Consider the following 16,511-nt stretch of genomic DNA (forward strand, 5'->3'; position numbering starts at 1 on the left):
TTTTTTTTTTTTTTTTTTTTTTTTTTTTTGGTTATATTCTCTTCTTATTTTGCTAGGGTTCTTTCTTTCCCTACACATCTACAAGTATGTATGATGTGAAAACACAGTCTTCAGAACAGGTTTTTTTCCTGGGTATATAAAAATGTCAGAAAGCTAGAGAGAAATGTGTTTAAGAAACTGAACAGTGACAGGGAAAAGAAACAAAAGGGAGAATTTTGTGCTCAACCCCGGCATCATATATTAGTAGTATTTGCTATGTACCTATATGGGCAGTGAATTTCTTGCATTTAATTAATGTTTGTTTTATTTTAGTATTTTGGAAGTTTCATGTTTTTGTTCTAGTTTCACCTTCGTACTTTTAATAGCCTTAGTCTTTCATTTATTAGCTCTTTACTCAGGATTCTCAGTTGTTATTGATATTATTTAACTCCCACATACTGTCCATACAACAATTAATGATCTTTTTCTATTTTCTTTTTTCCTTCTCCTTTGCTTTATTATTTTTAATTACATATTTTTTGCTGTGTCACAATATGTACTATTTGTAAATTTGTTTAACAGCATTTTCCCAATCTTTGTTTTAGTCTTTAGGCTCTATCAATGTATGCTGGAGGCTATAATCTTTAGGAAGCTAACACAAGAACACAAAACCAAATACCACCCATTGTCACTTATAAGTGGGAGCTAAATGATGGGAATTCATGAACACTAAAAAGGGAATAGCAGACACTGGGTGGAGGGTGGGAAGAAGGGGAGGAGCAGAAAAGATAACTATTGGGTAATGGATTTCATACCTGCGTGATAGAATAATCTTTACAACAAACCCCTGTGACATGAATTTGTCTGCGTAACACACCTTCATGTGTAACCCCAAACCTAAAATCAAAGTTAAATAATGATAAAAAAAAATTCTTATCATTGGTCTATTTTGCTAAAGTTATTTTAGTCATCTCTTTATTTAGTAGATTTTTCAGGAAGTTGTTATATGTAAAAATTATTTTTCTATTGATTTGAAACTTGAAGGACTTAGTGGCTACATAGAAAATCCTCAATTGATGTTTTCTTCCACTGACTTTTCACTTTCATAGCCTAATCACACTGGTAACTTGCTTTGTGTGTTATTTTAGAAAAGTCTAACGCCAGTCTGTTATTCAGTCCTTGTAATTTACTTAATCTTTTTTTTTTTTTGCTCCCGCAAGCCTTTAGGATTTTTTAAGAAAGCTTTCAAATGAAGTATTTTCTTAGTATATATTTCAGAGTTGTTCAATTTGGGTAACCATTTTTCTAGACACTGTTAAATTTTTTCAAAATGTAATTTCAGGTTTTTTTTCAACCTTGGGAAAAGGCATTTACTTATGTATGTATGTATTTATTTAGGAATATAAAGTTTAATACTTGTTCTGTTACATTGTTTTGGTTTTCTTCTTCATGAATTCCCACTATAGGTGTGTCAGTCACACTTTGCTTGCCTTGTATCTGCACAATATTCTCTGTGACTTTCTGACTTCTCTTTATGTCATTTGTATTCTCTTCATTTTTTCCCTGCCTATTATTAAGCTGTTTTAGTTGATTCATTGGTGACCATCATAATTTTGTCTTTTTCTTCTATTTTTTTTGAAGTTCAACCAATTCTTTATTTTTTCCTTTTTGTGTATGTATGTGTGGGTGAGAAATGTATTTATCTTGCTTAGTTTCTGAATTATTTTATTCAAGGTGATTTTTTCTTAATCCTAAATTTTGATTTGAATATACTTAACTGTGAGGAGTATTTTCTTACAGTTTCTTCTGCTTATTATTTTGTGTGGAAATTTTCCACAGTTGATTCATATTAGATCTTGATATCTTATTTCTGCAATAACTATTTTGTTCTTTTAATTTTGTGGTTTGTGAGTGTTCTACAAGATCTTATCTTATTGATGTATTTTAATGTAATGTTAGCAAAGTTCAGACTGTGGATTTGATTGTGGTGGGGCAGAAATTCTATTACCTCCAATTCATTGATTCTTCTTTTCCTTGTAGAAGCATGAGGTACTCCCCTTGACTTTTCCTTGTCACTATACAATTTCCTAAGCTCACTTCTGTTTTTGTTTTTGACATTTTTCTTGGCCCAGAAACAACCTATTTTGAATAGCACTCTTTTATATCACACATACTTGTAGATACTTTTCCTCTTAGTTCTTGTACTGGTCTCCAATACATTTAAATACTTTCATATTAATGGTACACTTACTTTCTTCAGTGGACTTTGGGATCTACCTTAGGCCCATCATTGACTCCCTTCTGTCTTATACAGAGCCTATTTCAGGCTGCTGTGCCCACCATAAACTGTTGCCTTAGAGTAGAGGTGAGACAATGTTTGAAAGATTTATTTCCATGATTTGGTATTTGGGGTTTTATTTGTTTGCTTGTTTGACTTTTATACTTATTTTGAAGCGTGGACATTTTTTATCTTCAAGTTACGCTGAAGATTTAATTTTTGTTTACTTCTATTTTTCCGTTTTTTTTTTTATATATAAATTTTTGAAGGAAATATTGGGAGATGAAGACACAGGGAATTTATGTAAATTTTCTCATGTACTGCTTTAGACTTTTACAATTTATTTCTTTGTAATTTCTACTTTGTCACATGCAGTAGTTAGTGAATACTGTTTAATTTCAAAAATTAGCCTCTGTTCTATGTATATTTTTGTTATTGGTTTCTACATTAATTTAATCTGGGTCTGAAAACATACTTAAGTCAGATTTGTAATTCTTGTTGCTCAAATAATCTATACATCTACTGAAAGAATTGTGTCAAAAATCTCTGACTACAATGGTTGAGTTAGCTTTTAAAAATTTTTTTAGTCCAGTAAGATTTTGCTTTATACACATTGAAATTGTTTTAGGTACACACAAATTTAGGACTGTTATGTCTCCTTTTATAAAAGAAGTTTAACTTTTATTTTTATGGATACATAGTGGATGTTTATATTTATGGGACACATGAGGTATTTTTGTATACACATACAATGTGTAATAATGACAACAGGATAAATGAGGTATTCATGTCAGTGTTTATAATTTCTTTTTGTTACGAACATTCCAGTTATAATCTTTTGGTTATTTTTAAATGTATGATATATTGTTATTGACTGTAGTTATCCTGCTATGCTATCAAATAATAGATCTTATTTATTCTATTTGACTATATTTTTATACCCATTAACCATCCCCACTACCCCACCTCACTACTCTCTGGTAACCATCATTCTATTCTAACTCTATGAGGTCAATTGTCTTGATGTTTAACCCCTACGAATGAGTGAGAACATGTGATGTTTGTTTTTCTGTGCCTGGCTTATTTCACTTAACGTAATGTCATCCAGTTCTATCCATGTTGTTGCAAATGACAGACTCTTATACTTTTTTTGTGGCTGAAGAGTACTCAATTGCATACATATACCACATTTTCTTTGGGATGGTTACACCTTCTGTTAAATAACAGTTTTATCATTAGGAAACAATCATTCTGGTCTGTAGAGTACATTTTGCTGTAACATTTAATTTGGTTGATATTATATATCTACATTTGTTTTCTTTGAGTTATGATTTGACTTTTTTTTTTTGTTTTTAAGATGGAGTTTTGCTCTTGTTGCCCAGGCTGGAGTGTAATGGTGCAATCTTGGCTCACCGCAACCTCCTCCTTCCGGGTTCAAGCAATTCTCCTGTGCCAGCCTCCTGAGTAGCTGGAATTATAGACATCCACCACCATGCCCAGCTGATTTTGTATTTTTAGTAGAGACGTGGTTTCTCCATGTTGGTCAGGCTGGTCTCGACCTCCTGACCTCCGGTGACCCACCGGCCTCGGCTTCCCAAAGAGCTGGGATTACAGGCATGAACCACCACTCCTGGCCAATTTGACTTTTTAATCTTTTTTCATATTTTAGTTTTCAGTATTTTTGTGTCCTTCATTAAGTAATTTCTTTTAGGAAATATGTATATTGCTTCTGTTTCCTAGTTATCAAGTCGACAATTACTTTCTTTTAAATAGAGTGGTTAATGTAGATATGTTTAAGCTAAAAAATTGAATATTTTGTGTTAAATCTACTACCTTTCTATTGTTTTCTGTTTTGTTAATCTACTTAATTCGTTCTCTACTGCTTATATTTTTCTCTATTCTTCCCTTTTTTGAATTGATTAAATATTTGTAGTTTGATTTTATCCTTCTATCGTTGCATTGTATACATATTCATTTATAAATTTTAGTCAGTAAAATATGCACTTTATTACATTTAATCAGAAATCAGTAATTATCATAATTCAAATAAATTTCAAACCTTTTTCCATAAACTACAGAGTCATTTTGCTATTATGTCCATATATTTTATTCTATATTTATCTGAAATACCAAAAGACATGATTATTATTGTTTTTAGGTGTTTAAAAGCAATTAACTTATACCAATAAATTATCCTTTCTGGTGTTAATTCCTTTCTTAAATACCTTATTTCCACTTATAAATATATTCTCTGCAGTATTTCTTTTGGTGCGAGTCTCTCGAAATGGAATATTTCAGTTTTATATGAAAATTATTTTGTATTGCCTTCATTTTGAGTATTTCTGATGGATATGGAAACCCTGTTATTTGCCTTCCAAACTTCATAAATATCACTCAGTTTTCTCCTGACTTTTACTATTTCTGTTGGGAAGTCACATTTCAACATTAATCTTGATATTTTGAAGATAAAATGTATTTTATCTCTGGATAACTGCAACATTTTCTTAGTCTTTGATTTTCTACCGTTTTATTTCAGTGTCCCTAGATTTGTTTTGTTCCATATTTATATTGAGGAGTTTACAGGGCCTCTTTATTCTGTGGGTTGAAACATAGCTGCTTTTGAAATTCTCGGCCTTATTTCGTCAGACATTTTTCTTCTGTCTCAATTTCTCTGCAACTCCACTGCGGGTATGTTTGACCTCTGCCATGTCATTACATCTCATACGCTCTTCTATAGTTTTCTCTCTACTCTATTTGTGTTTCAATCTGCTCTTTATTACAGACCTCATTTCCCATTCAGTGTTTCTCATTTGTAGTATTTACACCCAATTTTTAAATCATTTTCAGGTATTCTATAATATTTGCAACCCTTTCATTTATTTTCTTATATATATATATATTAACTAAAGTTATTTTAAAATCTTTGATCATTACAATGTCTTGATAACTTGAATAACTTTATAAAATTTTATTTTCCATTGTATCTCTCTGTTTAAGGTTATGTGGTTGTATTTCATGGAATGTGTCTTAATTTCATGTTGAATGCAAGTAGGGTATGTGAAAAATAATGGAGATTCTACATGATATTATTATCTTCCAGAGAGGACTTAATGTTGTTTCGATAGTGAGACTGAGTAAAGAAAATCACTGTCATTTGGTCAGAACTAGCATAATTTCCTTGGTAAAACTTTTATTTTGCCTAAGACCCAACCATTTGAGATATATGGACTGACAGCCTGAGGTTTGTTCCAGGATCCTCTCTTCTTGGTTGGCTAGACATCCCTAAAATAGCTCAACTCTCTTCATGTTGTTTTAGATGCTTAGGAGCTGCTTATATTTGGTTTGTCAACATCACATATGTACAATTTAGGAAACAAAAAATGCCTTGAGGAGAAATCACATGTAGAATGTCCGATTAAATTCTGTGTGTGTGTGTGTGTGTGTGTGTGTGTGTATTCCAGGGAAGTCCTAGCTGTCTTGACAGTCCTTAATTTCAAGTTTTGTCTCTCCAGCCAAATAAAAGAGCTAAAAGTTCTAAGCTGCTCTGTTCTGTTCAGTCAATATTGCTGTGCTGTCAAACAGCAAATATATCAAGGGGAAAAAGTGGCCAAAGAATAATGTAGAACTCACCTCATTTTCATTATTTTCAGGAAACTGTTCCATCAAATTCTAGCTATCTGGTTTGCTCTGCTTTCTTCACTATCTGTGTGTTTTTTTAAAAAAATACATTTTATAGTTGTCTTTATGGTGGTGGATATTTTGATATCAATTAAACAACAAAGGAAACATCAGAAATCTGTATTTCTGTTTTACTCCTTACACTCTACTATTATTATTTTGTGTCTGTTTTCTCTAATGTAAGTTCCCTAAAACTATAAATCACTGTATTCTTAATTGCTAAATCAATGCTTAAAATATAAACCAGGTTCTCTTAATATTTACCAAGTATTTGTAGAATAGAATCTATTATATATAGTCTTTTTTAGTCCATGTGAGGTATTTTGATAGTTGCCCTGATCCATGAGTTTTGCAGTTTAAGTACATTTATTTCAGATCAAGCTACAAATGTTCAAATTTTATATCCACTTGGGATAGCATCACTGTGTTTAATACATTAGGTTAAATATGTCCTGAATACCTTGATAACTGTATCATGCATAGTGGTGTTTTTTTCTGTGCATCTGACTGTATATACATCATAGGTGACTTAATGTTGAAATAATTTTTGTATGTATAGCTTTCTGTCCAAAATATGTTTTAGTACCCTTTGTCTTTGGTGTTGCCATGAAAACTTATATAACCCACTTATTGAGGTTTTCTGAACTTAATGGAGAATTAACATTAAAAGGTTTTATTCATCCAATTAAGCTTCTATTGCTTTATGATGAATATCATAAATGATGATGAATATCATATGATGAATATCATGCAGTGGCATGATCACAGCTGACTGTGCAGCTTCAACCTCCTGGGGCTCAGCTTAGCTAATCCCCCCACCTCAGCCTGCGGAGTAACTGGGACTAGAAACATGCCACAGCCCGCACAACTAATTTTTGTATCTTTTGTAGAGACGGGGTTTCACCATGTTGCCCAGACTGGTATCAAACTACTGAGCTCAAGCAATCTGTCTGCCCCAGCCTCCCAGAGTGCTGTGATTACTGGCATAAGCCACCATGCCTAGTCTATTTTCCTACTTCTTAACAACTTTTCAGGTAGATTCTATGACTTTCCAAACAGTTTCAGTTATTTAAATAGTTCAACCTAATATAAAAACTTAATATCCAGATTAAAAGACATCCTCTCCTGAGACACAGGGAGTATAAGCCCCACTAGGGTGACACTGTGGGAGTCGGAGGATGGTAAGAAAGGGAGTAGTGTGGCCTGTTGTTTTATTCCATCTCTTTATCTCTTCTGTGTTTCTAGTGATGGGGACATGGGGGAGATATAAAGAAGGCTAGTCTATGTGTTTTAACTGGGCATAGTTGCAACCTTAGTCTTGTTACTTGTTACTTCTTTTTGGGATAATACCAACTGGCCTTAGGTGTAAGTTAAGGGCTAGATGTATAAATAATGACTTTTATGGTTAGGAAGTATAAATAATTTTTGTTGTTTTTCATAGGCATTTTATATGGCTCAATTCCCTGGCTTAGGAAATCTGGATGCTTATCTGTATCTTCCACCTGCCTTAACTCCTTTCAGCAGCAATCTAGTCGGAAGATATGTGCTGCTGATGCACAACTCTCTTGAGGTCAAAAAACCTGTGAGATGCTGCTAACCAAGTTATTTTCTTTTGGCGTGCTTTATACCCACAAGAAAACAAAATATCCTAAAAGTGCTGAAGAGTAGGTGTGCAGCTCTTCCTCTGCTTATTCTTCTTTAAATCCTATCACTTCTAGTTTTCCTTTTCCCCGATCAGGTATGGGAGCAAGAGCAGGTTGCCAAGTCTGCTGCCTAAACATATATTTAAGTAGAGAATGAGAAGCCAGTTTTCAATTTTCCTGAGAAGACATCCTAGGGAGTACACACACACACACACACACACACACACACACACACACACACACACATATATATATATATATGCCATTTAAATATAGATATATGGGGTTTGTTTGTGTGTATTTTGTAGTGGGATATACACTGTATGACACCTGTATTGTAGGTGCAAAAAGTAATTTATAATGAAATATTTGACATTCTATATGAAAATGCTCAGGTTTAACTACACTGAAGGAAATTATGAAGCTGCCAGATGCTTGCATTTATACAAAGAATGACTGTATATTGGAAAGCCCACATAAATCAAGAGATATAAGTGTGTCTTATCAGTGACTCCAGTACTATGAGCAACATTGTAGTTGGTGATATGGCTAGGTAAAATGGTGTACAACGTTTTGTAAAATTCAGAACAAAATAAATACCATCTTCCTGTGTTTTATTTTTCAGGAATTCCTGGCAAACACAAAAATACTTTGTGGTTACATGTAAAAAAACTTATCTTCTAGGTTCGGACTATAAGGCATACTGTTTTATACTGTTTTACCTACAAGAATGCTAGACAGGATATGCAAAATCTTGTTAAATGTGGGACAATTTTTCATCGCATATGACTGTTTTATGAAGTTCTAGGACTTCATCCACTAAACACTATTACTAACAATCCCAATTTTTGTGACGAACACAAACAGCTGCCCAGAAATTTTCAAAATAATTTACAGGAGACATGGTGTTCCCATTGAGAACCACTGGTGAACGTTGTTCAGTAAAACTTACTGAAATGATAGAAATGTTGTTCTGCATTGCCCATTTTTGTAATCTCTGACCACAAGAGGCTGTTCTGTACTTGAAATGTGATTAGTGTGCTTACGAAATATTTTTATTTCATTTAAATGCAATTAATTTCTATTTAAATTTAAACAGCCATATATTTCTACTAGCTATAATATTAGACTGCTCAGCCTTAAGAATCTACTTATCCCTATGCACCTTTTCATGCATATATATCTACATGTAACCTGGGAAGGTTGTGAAGTGGTGTTTGACATTTCCTTGTTAATTAAGGCCTCAGAAGTATCTAAACTCAAGCTTGGCCTCTATCTTTGGGTCAAGGACCTCTGCTGTATAGTCTAGGGAAACTGGAATGTGTTAATCACACTTATTTCAAAGTCTATATGTGATATGGGCCTGGAGTTTTCCTTCTTGGGACATGTTTATAAGCTCTACCATTTAATAACTATAGCCTTTCTGTTCACTAGATCAATATTTTATTTTTCTCAATTTTATACCCTGTAACATTATTTTCATTTTTATTTACTTTTGAATAATTGATTTCCTACTGACTTTTTCCTGATTCATGGATTATTTTGTAATGTTACATAATATCTAAATATTTGGGGATTTTTAAAGATATATTTTTTGTTAATAACTTCTATTTTAACTTCGTTGTGGTCAGAGAATATACTTATATTATTTCAACCTTATATAAGCATGATACAATAATCAAAACCAGGAAGATAATATTGATATGTTACTACCAGTGAATACTTGGCCCCAATTCCCAATTATCTTAATAACATATTCACAGAAGGATGATTCAGTTCAGAAATAATATTACATTTTTGTTGCTTCAATAGTGAATTTCAAAAAATATAGAAGAAAGAACTACTATAAGTCTTACACAAATTCTTTCAAAGAAATAGAGAAAGGATACTCAACTCATTTTATTAAACCAGCAAAATCCTGATAACTAAACCAGACAGGGATATTACTAGAAGAAAAATTATACACTCATATCTCTCATGAATGTATCAGTTGAAGGAAACAGTTGGTACATTTATGAGAAGCAATTATTTGCAGATAAAAACAGTTGACTCCCTGAATAAACTTTCAGAAAATCTTCATAGAGGCTGCTCTGCCTATGGAGTAGTCATTCTTTTTTTCTTTGTTTTCTTAAAAAAAAAAAAAAAAAAAAAAAACACTAGCTTTCACAATAAAAGAAAGTATTCATAGAAATTTGAGTAGTTGGATAAAAAGAAATCTGTATATGGGCAAGGACCAGAAGATAGTCCAAAAACAATCAGTTGTGTAAGAGTGCTCACACTAGGTGGTTGCTTTCTTTCTTGAATTGTACCTATGTCATTTTCGAACAATAATATACTCGGTTGAATGAAATATTTAAATTTGAAGTAAAATTTATATAACATAAAATAAAGGAAAAAATTATGTATGATAGCTACAATATCTGAATAAGTGGGACTAATTCTCTTTTTTAAGGCCTATTCTGTGACAATAAGAAAGCCTAGGACATGGATGCAGCTGGAAACCATCATTCTTAGCAAACTATCACAAGAACACAAAACCAAACACCACATGTTCTCACTCATAGGTGGGAACTGAACAGTGAGATCACTTGGACTCGGGAAGGGGAACATCACACACCGGGGCCTATCATGGGGAGGGGGCAGGGGGGAGGGATTGCATTGGGAGGTACACCTAATGTAAATGACAAGTTAATGGGTGCAGCACACCAACATGGCACAAGCATACATATGTAACAAACCTGCACGTTATGCACATGTACCCTAGAACTTAAAGTATAATAATAATAATAATAATAATAATAATAATAATAATGAAAGCCTATAAAACTCTACAGGATTAGAGTTTTTAATTGACCTAAATTAGTTTTAATATACAAAAGTGACCAAAAATCTACATAATCTGCTAAAGGTATCTTAGTTAAATTAGAATAGTGTGTCCAAGAAAGCATGGTTAAAATAAATTAAAAAGAAAATATTTTTAAAATCTATTATGGTTTGTCTTTTCTCACTGATATACCAATTACCCACCTCTATATTTGGCTCTCCTAATTATTGCCTTTGCTACTTGGAATTTGAATGCGGAAACTTCATTGATCACACTGCTTTTTTCTTATTAAAATTTTAAATTTTTCTACCTGTTTCTATTTTCTGGATGTTCTTTAAATTGCCCTGAACCTCTATTCTTTCTATATACTGACTCCCACTGGGAGAATATCTACTTATATCCTATGGAGCAACTTAAAGCAAAATACTTAGAATAACAGCACAGAAAGAAATCTTGCAAAAATAATCCAGTGCCATCTCTACCTGCCTTCACATACATATATGTGTGTGTGTGTGTGTTTGTGTGTTTGTGTGTGTGTGTGACTTGCCATGGCAGTACACGGTTTTCCCATGCATTGTTATGCTATTGCAAAAAAGAGATCTTTAATCTCCATGTGTATTGATGAATTAAACATAGTCTGTGCTTACTTTCAAGATGTTATTTAGAGTCTGGAATGACAATTCTCTGTTAGTTTTATTTTTCTAGTTTTAAATTAAAATATAATATTTTAACTTTTTAACATCACTCATATCTTGCAATTGAATAAACTTTGGATTGAGAAAATGATAGTACTAAGAAAGATTACTTAGTCAATTTCCAAGAAGTGAATATTTTAAGTAATGTTACTCGTAAGTATTATTCATAGTATGAATCAAAGCAACAATGAGTCATTATTAAGAAGCAATTACAGATTTCTGGGGTTTTTTTCTTAATTATATTTTAAAGCATGTCACCAGTTGTGATTTCAAAATTAATACGAAATATTTTAGTCTACTTTCCGGTTTATTCGTCTTTGTGGGTTGGTGCTGCAGATTCAGGGATCAGATCAAATAGCATGTCAGGTTTACACAATGGTAAACAGAATAACTCAAAAAGATTCGTCACAGCTTTCAAATGCATATTTAACAATTATTAACTAAGTATCATCTATATTAGTAGCAGTATTGAACTTACTGATGTGATCCTTCTTTTGTCTCATTCTGGGTGCACTTACTCTATGCGCATCATAATATACTTCAGTGTCTCTCATTCTATGTAACTCATGCCAAAATGCCAAAGTTAATGTTTTTCTAACGTATATGTTTATCTTATAATTGGCTAAGAAACGTTGATATCAGGAAACCAAGATGGTTAACTTATATCTATAACCTTCGACATCATAAATGTAGAAAACATTTATACTCTAAAGAAAATTGTCCCAGGAACAATTTCTCTCTCAATGTAGACAATGTTCAGCTTTGAGTATGTAAAATAAAAGTAGGCACTCGACATTTGCTGATTTATCAGTTTAACTGAAAAAAAAATCTTATTATATAAGAATGGTGTATTGTTTGTATCAGTTATAATCACTTATAAGTGGTAATTAACAGACTTACAAATGGAACTAATAAATCTATTGTCTTGTTTTTCATTGACTTTCATAAAAATCATTCTGTTAATCTAACTATAATTAGCTTAATTTTATATTTATTGGCTATAATTCATAGCTAGTTAGAAACAAATTAGAAACAGTTAAAGCAACTCATCTCAGAAGGCATCAGTCTATGTTACATTGTAAAACCTTCTATAAAACATATGACCTACTTTTATTTAAGATATCTAAATGATGGCTAGCAAAGGAATTGTATTTTCAAGTATTGTGTAGATCTAGAAACATAGTTTTGTATACTAAAATTAAATCTGTGTTATTAAATATGTATGCCATATAATAAAATTTTTGCTTGAGGAAAAACAAACTATGTAAGTGTCATGTGTTTTATTAAGTGTATTTTTAATTGCAAGGGGTAAAAATATTATCCTAAAATTTGATAGACATTGTTTTGCAAAATACTTCACGTTTTTCACTGAAGTTTGGTAGCCCGAGGGCTCTGTCAGATTGAAAAATGCCAAGGTCTGGAGACTGAGACTGAATAGATATTCAGTCTGGCAGACTTGTGTGTGTATTAAAAGAATAAGTACATCTTGCCTGGTCAATCACAGCATTGTGATTATGAGTGAGAAGTACTCCGTCATATAGGAAACATGGATGAAGTTTGAAAATGATAACTGAGCATGTATGACTAAAAACATGCCACAATAACAGAAACTTTCAGTCTGCAAGGTCATTTTTCTGCATTATCTAATGTGCTTTATCTCTATATAATTATCTGTGACTGATTTGCAAAATGTAAAGATTGTTTTTATAATGGCTACATTTTCACATTTCATAATAAAATATGTTTTATGGTTGAAATGGTAAGATGTAAGTAGTTATTAAGATTTCTTTAAAACTAAGATTTATTTAAAACAATGTCTAGTCATATCTTTGACCATTATTTTTGTTGATATTTTGCAGTGAGGCCCACAGTAATTGAAACTGATGTTTATGTAAACAGCATTGGACCAGTTGATCCAATTAATATGGTGAGTAAGAAATATTAAAAATAATTATCTGCCATTGAGATCTCTCAAGTGTATACCTCCAAAATAGAATTTGCAAGTGAGTAATTTTTTATACTTAATTCTGATTGAATTCAGATCAACATGTACAATTACTTTGTGCCAGGTATTGGCAACTGCAGCTAAACTACACCTGTATCTAAGAATCTGTATCTTGTTATTCCAATGTGCTGTGTTTGGTAGAACTATGCAAGGGCATAACAGATTATCATCTGATCCACCCAGAAGAGGTCCCTGAAGAAATCTGGAAAGAAAAAAATCAGAAAGCCTGAGGGGAAAGTAGTCAATCAGAGAGAGAAAACAAATGACTTACTGGCAGAGAAAGCAGTATGCACAAAGTCACAGAGGAATGAAACAGCCTGATAAGATCAGGGGAACTTCCAGCAATTTGATGTTACTGGAATACAAGTGCAAAGTAAGGAATTGAGGCAACAGGGATATTAAAGGATTTTATTAAGGACAGTCTTGTAAGCCATCGTAATAGGAAGCTTGTAAATTGTATTATGTATAAATTATATCGCTTGTGATAAGAGAAATGACAGGAAACATTTTACCAGGGGAGTGTCAAAGGCAGATTTACATTGTTTAATACATTTCTCTTATAGCAATATAGAAGATGGAGGTAAGAGTCCAAGTTAGGGTTACAGAGACCCATTACAGGTTATTGTATTAGTCTGGACAAGAAATCTTCAAGGGCTTACCTACTGCAGTTGCAATCAAACTGGAGATGACAATAATAAATTTAAAAAAAAAAAGGTAATTTTTTGAAAATTTGGTGACTTATTATGTGTAACCTGACTCCAAGGTATAGAAATGAAGATGCTTTGAAGATGGTAGAGTTATTATCAGACGTAGGAATACAGTGTAGGCCTATGTGCCCCAAATCCTCATGATGCATTCAGGAGGAACTGTCCAGCAGCATTTTACCTTATAGATCTGCTATCAGGGAAGATGTTAGCACAAAATATAGATGTAGATGAGAAAGAGAAAGAAGACAAGAAGAATATAATAAAGCTTAAGACATCAAGAATGTGTGAGATGATCTAAGAGAAGATTCAGATTAAGAAGATCACAGATCTGAAGACCAGATGGTGTAATGAGATGAATGTATATGAAATATAGTTGCCAGAAAGAGAAGCACAGAAAGGGGACATATTCAGAAAAGTCAGAAAGGTAGGAGCAAAAATGAGAGAAGATGGTATTACAAAATCTGAGAGAGTAAAGACGTTAAAGAAGGAGGGAATCATAATAAATTACAAATGCACACGAGAATACAATAAAATGGATTAGATTGTGATAACTGGCATTGGCAAGTAGGTGGTGTTAATTATCTTTGTTAGGAGAAATTCAGTTGGAATGGCGAAGGCAGGAAAGGGATAACAGCTGGATTGTACATCCCTCCTTCATCTTCAAAAGTGGCCTCATGTCCAAACTTTTTGCTATGGTTCTTGCAGGGATAGTCATATAGTCGTGTGCTGGTTTCTGGGAGCTAGGAAGTGAGTGGGAATGTAGATTTAATTTTATAAACTACTATTTTGAGAAACATGGCTTAGAAGATGAGATAAGAGTATGGGGGTAGAGAAGGTAGAGGAGAGAAGAAGAGAAATAAGGAAGGGAGAGAGAATATGAGAAAATATCAAGACAGAACAATTTAGAATAAAAATTGAGAGTGTGTGATATTCATTCTTTACTTTATATACATAGAATAAATAGTGTTTTATTGCTAATGAAGAACAAAATTAACAATGCCAATATAAGCAACAGGCATTATTTTAAAAAAGACTTTACAATATTCAGTTCCAAACGCTAATGATCCCATTTCTGTGAGTCAGACTACTGAGTCCCGTTGAATGCATTCAATAACATCTTCTACTCCTCTCCTTCGCTTTTGCCTTTGGTATTAGTTTGCTAGGGTTGCCACAAAAAAGTAGCACAGGCTAGTGGCTTAAACAACAATCTATTTCTTGTAGATATTGAGGCCAGAGGTCCAAGATCAAAGCCTTGGCTGGTTTGGTTTCTTTTTAGGTCTATCTCATTGGCTTGAAGACAGCTGCTTTCTCACCATGTCCTCACATGATCTTTTCTCTGTGCCTGTGCATCCCTGGTGTCTCTTTGTGTATCTAACTTTTCTCTTCTTATCACAAGTCATATTGTATTAAAGCCCACCCTAAAAGCTGCATGTTGACTTTAAAGGCCCTGCCTTTAAATGTAGTCACATTCTGAAGTTCTTGGGATTAAGTCTTCAACATATGAATTTAGGGGGTGACGCCGTTCAGCCTGTAATTTTGCTGATTTTCTTCTTCATTTTAGTTATTCAATATTACAACAGTCAAGTCTTCTCTTTATTACAGGTTTTACTGCTTTACAGCTGGGGAACCTTTCTGGTATGCCTAATGGCTGCCTATGTCTGCTCACTCCTCTGGTGTGACAGTCACACTCAGTTTTTCTCTTACTCGATGCAATCTTCACATGACTCTCATTAACTTTTACAGCTGTCTGCACTGATTATGTAGCGACAGCATTTTAGCCATGCCATAAGTGACATCTTTGTCACCTTAGTACAAGCAACTATGTATTGGCTGTGGATAAAATTGAATTTGAGAGAATAAAGGAATGTTCCAAAAGATTGACCTAGAATTTAGTCTTAAATTAGGGGTTAACATTCAGGGAAAAGTCAAGGCTGGGGCCAAATCTTTGTCAGGAATTTGCTAAACCTCTGAAACCTCTGTGAGACGGAGAAAACAGCCTTAAAGTGAAAAGAGAAGAACAAAGAAATAAATAGCAGACCTTAGGGAACGCATGTGTTTAAGGACCTGAAAGATGAAGCTGAGATAGTAAATGAAACATCAAGGTTGACAAGAAAGTGACAAAACAATGCTGTGGAAACTAAGGGAAGAGGCAGTTTCTTTCTTTCTTTCTTTCCTTTTTTTTTTTTTTTTTTTTGAAACAGAGTCTCTCTCTGTCCCCCTGGTTGGAGGGCAGTGGCGCGATCTCGGCTCACTGCAAGCTCCGCCTCCCGGGTTCACACCATTCTCCTGCCTCAGCCTCCTGAGTAGCTGGGACTACAAGCGCCCGCCACCATGCCCGGCTAATTTTTTGTATTTTTGGTAGAGACGGGGTTTCACCGTGGTTTCGATCTCCTGACCTTGTGATCCGCCCGCCTCGGCCTCCCAAAATGCTGGGATTACAGGCGTGAGCCACCGTGCCCTGCCTGGAAGAGGCAGTTTCAACAAACCTTTTTAGTATTAGTTCTACCCAAAACAAATTACTATACAATCAGTTGATTTTTACAAACAGAAAACTTTTAATATATAGGTGTAATATGTTGCATTTTTAACAATATGCAAATATCAGATTTCATAAAGTAATACATTGCTAAAATGTTATTTTTTGTTTTTTTGGTGGAATATTGTAATGTTTAGTTTCTAAGTAACCAACGCCTAGAGAAAAT

The 16,511-nt window shown here is 33.4% G+C and overlaps 1 protein-coding gene across 2 annotated transcripts in view; it reads left to right on the forward strand.

Annotated features, from left to right (window-relative positions):
• GABRG1 (gamma-aminobutyric acid type A receptor subunit gamma1) overlaps window positions 1-16,511 on the forward strand; it is a 101,918-nt gene that overhangs the window by 38,218 nt on the left and 47,189 nt on the right. For both annotated transcript variants that reach the window (XM_026455822.1, XM_026455823.2), the window contains exon 3: window positions 12,957-13,024. In XM_026455822.1, coding sequence (XP_026311607.1) covers window positions 12,957-13,024 — 68 coding nt within the window. The remainder of the gene's footprint in view (window positions 1-12,956; window positions 13,025-16,511) is intronic.

The sequence above is a fragment of the Piliocolobus tephrosceles genome, chromosome 3 (assembly GCF_002776525.5).
Source record: "Piliocolobus tephrosceles isolate RC106 chromosome 3, ASM277652v3, whole genome shotgun sequence".
Lineage (NCBI taxonomy): Eukaryota > Metazoa > Chordata > Mammalia > Primates > Cercopithecidae > Piliocolobus > Piliocolobus tephrosceles.